We start from the raw sequence: 7,182 nt of genomic DNA on the forward strand, positions 1-7,182 counted from the left end.
AAAAAAAAAAAAAAAAAAAAAAACAGACCAACCATTGTTCACTGAGCTGGTCCCTAGCACCAGTACTGTCACCCTGAAGTCTGTCCCGTCCTGCCCAGTGTCCTGCATGTGGGATCCCCCACTGTGGTGGCCACGTGGCCACTGGAAGTTTGTCTTGTGCCCCAGTGTTGGGCCAGCACCCTCTGGACAGCTAGTGGGCATAGCTGAGGGTAGGAGTGGGGGCTCAGGGGAGCGGCTGCCTGTTTGAGCCGCCAGGTGACAGGCTGCATGTCCCTGGACCCTGGCAGGGAACGGGCTGTTGAGGAAGAAGACGCTGGTCCCAGGGCCGCCAGGTTCGAGCCGCCCAGTCAAGGGCCAGGTGGTCACCGTACATCTACAGACGTCGCTGGAGAACGGCACACGGGTGCAGGAGGAGCCGGAGCTGGTGTTCACTCTGGGTGACTGTGACGTCATCCAGGTGCGGACTGGGGCGGGACAGGGCAGGGGCGAGGGGCGCGCCTCACTGGGTCTGAGTCTGCCTGACTGCCGGCTATCCCCACGCACCCCAGGCCTTGGATCTCAGTGTCCCACTCATGGATGTCGGGGAGACGGCCATGGTCACTGCTGACTCCAAGTACTGCTACGGCCCCCAAGGCAGGTGAGAATCGGCCATCCCTAGGGTCTCTGCAGGTCTCAGGAGGGGGATGGGTAGAGTGGGTGTACCCCTCGGCTCATCATATCTACCTGCCGTTTTATAGATGAAGAAACTGAGGCTGGGTGAGGTGGCTTACACCTGAAGTCCCAGCACTTTGGGAGGTTGAGGTAGGAGGATTGCTTGAGGCCTGGACTTCCAGACCAATCTAAGTAATATAGACTCCATCTCTATACAAAAAAGTTTAAAAACTGGCTGGGTGTGGTGCACACCTGTAGTCCCAGCTACTGAGGAGGCTCAGGCAGGAGGATCACTTGAGCCCAGGTTTTCGAGGCTGCAGTGAACCAAGATTGCACCACGGCACTCCAGCCTGGGCAACAGAGTGAGAACATGTCTTTTTTTTTTTTTTTTTTTGGAGACGGAGTCTGGCTCTGTCGCCCAGGCTGGAGTGCAGTGGCCAGATCTCAGCTCACTGCAAGCTCCGCCTCCCGGGTTTACGCCATTCTCCTGCCTTAGTCTCCCGAGTAGCTGGGACTACAGGTGCCCACCACCACACCCAGCTAATTTTTTGTATTTTTTGTGGAGACGGGGTTTCACTGTGTTAGCCAGGATGGTCTCGATCTCCTGACCTCGTGATCCGCCCGCCTCGGCCTCCCAAAGTGCTGGGATTACAGGTTTGAGCCACCGTGCCCGGCCCCGTGAGAACATGTCTCTAAAAAAAAGAGGAAAACGGAGGCTTAGGGAGAGGAACTTGTTCGTCAAGTCCCACAGCTCCAAGGCGGCAAGTCACTTCCGCACTTTACTGAGGAGGGAATGACAGAGGGCGGAGGGTAGACAGATCTGGGGCTTGAGCCAAGCTCGCTCCTTCTAAGCCAGCCCAGCGGGTTTAGGGGTCACCAGGTCTGAGTGTTGCCCCTGCGTGCCCCCACCCCACTAGCAGGAGCCCATACATCCCCCCGCATGCGGCCCTGTGCCTGGAGGTGACCCTGAAGACGGCCGTGGACGGGCCTGATCTGGAGATGCTCACGGGGCAGGAGCGCGTGGCCCTGGCCAACCGAAAGCGGGAGTGCGGCAACGCCCACTACCAGCGGGCGGACTTCGTCCTGGCCGCCAACTCCTACGACCTCGCCATCAAGGCCATCACCTCCAGCGCCAAAGGTGACTGCTTGGGTCAGATCCCCACCACCTCCCCTGCAAAAGTGCCCACTCCATGCCAGAAACTTCCAGCCCCAGAGAGCCTCAGACTCAGAGCATTCTACAATAGCCCAGAATATGAGTAGATCCCCAACTGCCCCTAACCTAGGGCCTGTTGCAGACTCGTAGTATATCCCAGACCAGTGGAGTGTTGTAGAATGCAAGTGGATATGGGGACGGGGTGACAGTAGACAGGGCCAGTTCACACACACCATGGGCTAGGCCCTTGCTTAAGGCTCCATGTTGTAGCTTCCTCAGGAGAGCCCCAGGAAAGCGCAGCCCTTGGTCCTGGGTTAAAATTGGGGAAACTGATGCCAGAGAGGCAGCCTCCGCAGAGGGGTGGGTGTCGGGGTGTCTGGTGGTGTGGTGACGGCCGCTGGGGTGGGCATTGTCTCCCAATAGTGGACATGACGTTCGAGGAGGAGGCACAGCTCCTGCAGTTGAAGGTGAAGTGTCTGAACAACCTGGCAGCCTCACAGCTGAAGCTCGACCACTACCGTGCGGCCCTGCGCTCCTGCAGCCTTGTGCTGGAGCACCAGCCAGACAACATCAAGGCTCTCTTCCGCAAGGGCAAGGTGGGCCACACCGGGGTGCCAGGCCAGGTCACTCAGCCCAGGGTATAGGGGGTGGTCCCCAACCCTGCATTTGAGAAAGGCACAGGTATCAGCCAGCTGAGCTCTGTGGGGTACAAGTGGAGAAACTGAGGCCCAGACGGGTGCAGGAGTGTGGCCTGGTGACAGCAATTTATTGGCTGAGGCCAGATTCGATCCCCAAGTCTTGGGTCCCCAACCTTTGGCCCAGTGTTTTTTGTTTGTTTGTTTTTTTGAGACAGTGTCTCACTCTGTCACCCAGGCTGGAGTGCAGTGGCGTGATCTCAGCTCACTACTGCAACCTCCTCCTCCTGGGTTCAAGTGATTCTCCCGCCTCAGCCTCCCAAGTAGCTGGAACTATAGGCGGGAGCCACCACGCCCAGTTAATTTTTATATTTTAAGTAGAGACGTGGTTTTGCAAGCAAGACTGTCTCCAAAAAAAATAAGGGCGGATATGACCATGCATATGTCTTGCTCTGTCACCCAGGCTGGAGTGCAGTGGCATGATCTCAGCTCCCTGCAACCTCTGCCTCCCGGGTTCAAGCGAGCACATCCAGCTTATTTTTTTGTATTTTTAGTAGAGACGTGGTTTTGCCATATTGGCCAGGCTGGTCTTGAACTCCTGACCTCAAGTGATCTGCCCGCCTCAGCCTCCCCATGTGCTGAGATTACAGGCGTGAGCCACTGCGCCTGGTTTGGCCCAGTGTTGAGAGCTCTTCACATAGAACCCTCCATGGATCCCGTTTTTTCTCAGAGTAAAGGTGGAATCCTAGTCACAGCCCTGGGTGTGGTGAGTCACGTCTATAATCCCAGCACTTTGGGAGACTGAGGCAGGTGGATTGGTTGAGCCCAGGAGTTCGAAACCATCCTGGGGAACATGGTGAGACCCTGTCTCTAAAATAGAAAAAATAAATGAGTAGGCCGGGCGTGGTGGCTCACGCCTGTAATATCAGCACTTTGGGAGGTTGAGGCAGGTGGATCACCTGAGGTCAGGAGTTCGAGACCAGCCTGGCCAACATGGTAAAACCCTGTCTCTACTATAAATACAAAAATTTGGTGGTGGCAGGCGCCTGTAATCGCAGTTACTTGGGAAGCTGAGGCAGGAGAATTGCTTGAGCCCAGGAGGCGGAGGTTGCAGTGAGCCAAGATTGCGCCACTCCACTCCGGCCTGGGAGACAGAGCAAGACTCCATCTCAAAAAATAATAATTGAATAAATAAATACATAAATAAATAATTAGTTGGACATGGTAGTACACCCCTGTAGTCCCAGCTCCTCAGGAGGCTGAGGCTGGAGGATTGTTTGAGCCTAGGAGTTTGAGGCTGCAGTGAGCTATGATCATGCCATTGCACTCCAGCCTGGGCGATGGATCAAGAACCTGTCTCTAAAGGAAATAAAAAAAAACAACCTATGGAAACATCCATTCAGCCTCTTGCCAGTGGAGGTGGTGAGGGAGGAGGTGGCGAGGTGAGTGCCTAGATCTCTAGCTGAGACAGATCCACGGGGGTAGAAGGAGCGTGTTGCAGGGGCCAATGCCAAGCTTAGTGTGCACTGATGGAGTTTGAGGGCTAGGGGAGCAGTTTGGGGATGGCTGGAACCCAGGGATATTACCAGAGCTCCATTTGGGACTTGTATGAGTAGCCAGGAACCTGGCCGTTTTTTTTGTTTGTTTGTTTTTGAGATGGAGTCTTGCTCTGTCACCCAGGCTGGAGTGCAGTGGTGTCGTCTCGGCTCACTGCAACCTCTGCCTCCCGGGTTCACGCTATTCTCCTGCCTCAGCCTCCCGAGTAGCTGAGACTCCAGGCGCCTGCCACCATGCCCGGCTAATTTTTTTGTATTTTTTAGTAGAGACGGGATTTCACCATGTTACCCAGGATAGTCTCGATCTCCTGACCTCGTGATCTGCCCACTTCAGCCTCCCAAAGTACTGGGATTACGGGTGTGAGCCACCGCGCCTGGCCTGTTTTTTATTTATTTATTTATTATTTATTATTTTTTTATTTTTAGACAGAGTCGCACTCTGTCACCCAGACTGGGGTGTAGTGGCATGAGATCGGCTCACTGCAACTTCTGCCTCCAAGTTCAAGCAATCCTCCCACCTCATCCTCCTGAATAGCTGGGACTACAGGTGCATGCCACCATGCCTGGCTAATTTTTGAATTTTTTAGTAGAGACGGGGTTTCACCATGTTGGCCAGGCTGTTTTTATTTATTTATTTTTTGAGATGGAGTCTTGCTCTGTTGCTCAGGCTGGAGTGCATGACACCATCTTGGCTCACTGCAACCTCCTGGGCTGGGTTTCTTGAAGGACAGTGATGCCACCCCCTTCCCCTTACAGGTGCTGGCCCAGCAGGGGGAGTACAGTGAGGCCATCCCCATCCTGAGGGCGGCACTGAAGCTGGAACCTTCCAACAAGGTGAGCAGGACAGGGGCACCCTGGAACTTGCTCGGCTGGGAAGTCCCTCCTGTGGTCTGCCCCAGGTCTTTCTTGCTGTGGTTCTCTGTTGTGTTCCCACCTGGGCAGTGGCACGGGGTAGGTATCTGAAGGGTCCTGGTCAGCTTGTGAAGACCCTCATGATGGCCACATAGGCAGTCTGGGCTCTCACCCCTCCAGCGACTGAGGGCACTGCCAGCCTGCTCCATGCCAACGTCCTTGGCCTTCCTTCCAGATCCTTCTGTCTCCTGGCTACTTTGTGCTGTGCTTCATCGACTGGCTCCCTAGGAGGGATGGGGTCAGCAGCCCTGACTTTGCTAAGCTCAGAAAGGGGCAGATGGGAACCCCATGTCCCAATGGTCCCAGCACCCAAACAGCCTAGGGTCCCAGAAGGGCAGAGTGCCAGTGAAGATAGGTTGGCCGCCGCGTGTTCTCAGCTTCCCTGCCTTTCACAGACGATCCACGCAGAACTCTCGAAGCTGGTGAAGAAGCATGCAGCACAGCGGAGCACAGAGACCGCCTTGTACCGGAAAATGCTGGGTAACCCCAGCCGGCTGCCTGCCAAGTGCCCTGGCAAGGGTGCCTGGGTAAGCTGGGGCACAGAATGGGCAGGGGCTGCGTGCAGGGCATGCCTACCAGAGGGATTTTATTTTGCATACATGAATGTCCTTGGAGACTGGGCCATCCTGGGTGATGCAGGAGACATGGAGAAGGCCCAGCCCTGTGTGATCATGAGTGGAGTTGAAGGTGGAATTCAAGCTGGAGGGCTGCGGGTGGGGAATGGAGCCTCTTCCAGGGCACGAGGGGCAGTGTCCTGGAGGAGGGACCATTTCATTTGGGTTTTGCTGTGTGAGTAGGAGTTTGCCAGAAAGTGGGAAATACATGGTCAGGCAATGATTTGTTGGGATGTCTGTTTGGGCTATGCTGGCAGCTGAGGCCCCAGAAGCTGGTCTTGACCTCCCTCCACCCTTCTCTCCCCTCCTTTTTATCTACAGTCCATCCCATGGAAGTGGCTGTTTGGGGCGACTGCTGTTGCCTTGGGGGGTGTGGCACTCTCTGTGGTCATCGCTGCCAGGAACTGACTGCCCAGGTGGCCGCCACTCCCTCTGCACACCATGGACCCTACCCTGCGCTCCCCAACTCCCCCAGGCTCCCTGTCCACTGCCCTCCCTGGTCTAGCCCCCTCCTCCGGGTTAGGGGAGCAAGGATTGGGGGTCGTGCAGCCCAGCCAGCAGGAGGGACTAAGGCCCTCTAGGAGGAAAGCCCAGAGGGAGGGGGCCCTCATTCCTTCAGACCCAGTTTTCCCCCACCCTCCTTACTCTGCTGGGCTAGGTCTCTGCCAGGGCCGGCCTCAGTTTCTCCTCAACAGGCCTGGGGGCAGCCCTTCCCCTGCCTAGTCCCTGCCTGAGTGCCAGCCCCCCTGCCCCGCCTGCCGCCCCCTGTCCAGGCTCCCTCCCCGCCAGAGTGAAATAAAGCCTCCCATCCTGCAGTTTCCACAGATTCCTGAGCTTTCTTCTACCGCCACCTGGGGCTGGGCCAGAGAAAGCCTGTGATGCATCTGGAGTCACACAGCATGGTGGATGTGGTTGAGCCAGCTGGAGCTGGAAGTCTCTTCTCTGGGCACAACACACTTGCTCTGCAGAGGAGAAACTGAGGCATACAGAAGTGGGGTGATGTAGCAGGGAATAAGTGGGTTGAGAGGTCTGACTCAGCTGGACTCTGGGGGTGTTCCTGCCCAGCTCCACCCGTTACCCCAGCATTCACTGTTTCCTTACCTGAAATCCAGGACCCCAATGGGTCCTAACTTGAGGCTGCTGAATGGGTTCTGTGGCATCATTGCTTTACCTAGTGGATGTGCTGAATTCAATAGACAGATGGTAGAAGGATGACGAGCACCGGAATTTGAGGCTTTAGTGAGCTATCATTGCGCCACTGCACTCCAGCCTAGGCTGGAAGACCTCACAAGAGTGAGGTCTCTCTTTTTATTTTTTATTTATTTGTTTTTTTTTTTTTTTTTTTTTTTTTTTTTTTTTTTTTTGAGGCGGAGTCTCGCTCTGTCGCCCAGGCTGGAGTGTAGTGGCCGGATCTCAGCTCACTGCAAGCTCCGCCTCCCGGGTTCACGCCATTCTCCTGCCCCAGCCTCCCGAGTAGCTGGGACTACAGGCGCCCGCCAGGTCGCCCGGCTAGCTTTTTGTATTTTTAGTAGAGATGGGGTTTCACCATGTTAGCCAGGATGGTCTTGATCTCCTGACCTCGTGATCCGCCCGTCTCGGCCTCCCAAAGTGCTGGGATTATAGGCTTGAGCCACCGCACCCGGCCATTTATTTGTTTTTGA

The 7,182-nt window shown here is 55.6% G+C and overlaps 1 protein-coding gene across 2 annotated transcripts in view; it reads left to right on the forward strand.

The window, feature by feature from the left end:
- The window catches only part of FKBP8 (FKBP prolyl isomerase 8), a 10,370-nt gene extending 4,029 nt beyond the window's left edge, over positions 1–6,341 (forward strand). Inside the window, exons 3-9 of one of the 2 annotated variants that reach the window (XM_017879428.1) lie at positions 288–457; positions 549–637; positions 1,569–1,789; positions 2,228–2,400; positions 4,752–4,829; positions 5,303–5,434; positions 5,843–6,341. In XM_017879428.1, coding sequence (XP_017734917.1) covers positions 288–457; positions 549–637; positions 1,569–1,789; positions 2,228–2,400; positions 4,752–4,829; positions 5,303–5,434; positions 5,843–5,929 — 950 coding nt within the window. In that variant the 3' untranslated portion in view covers positions 5,930–6,341. The remainder of the gene's footprint in view (positions 1–287; positions 458–548; positions 638–1,568; positions 1,790–2,227; positions 2,401–4,751; positions 4,830–5,302; positions 5,435–5,842) is intronic. The other variant, XM_017879429.1, reaches the window with a different exon arrangement.
- The last annotated feature ends 841 nt before the right edge of the window (positions 6,342–7,182 follow it).

This window comes from Rhinopithecus bieti, unplaced genomic scaffold, assembly GCF_001698545.2.
Source record: "Rhinopithecus bieti isolate Rb0 unplaced genomic scaffold, ASM169854v2 scaffold_9899, whole genome shotgun sequence".
In the NCBI taxonomy this organism is placed as follows: domain Eukaryota; kingdom Metazoa; phylum Chordata; class Mammalia; order Primates; family Cercopithecidae; genus Rhinopithecus; species Rhinopithecus bieti.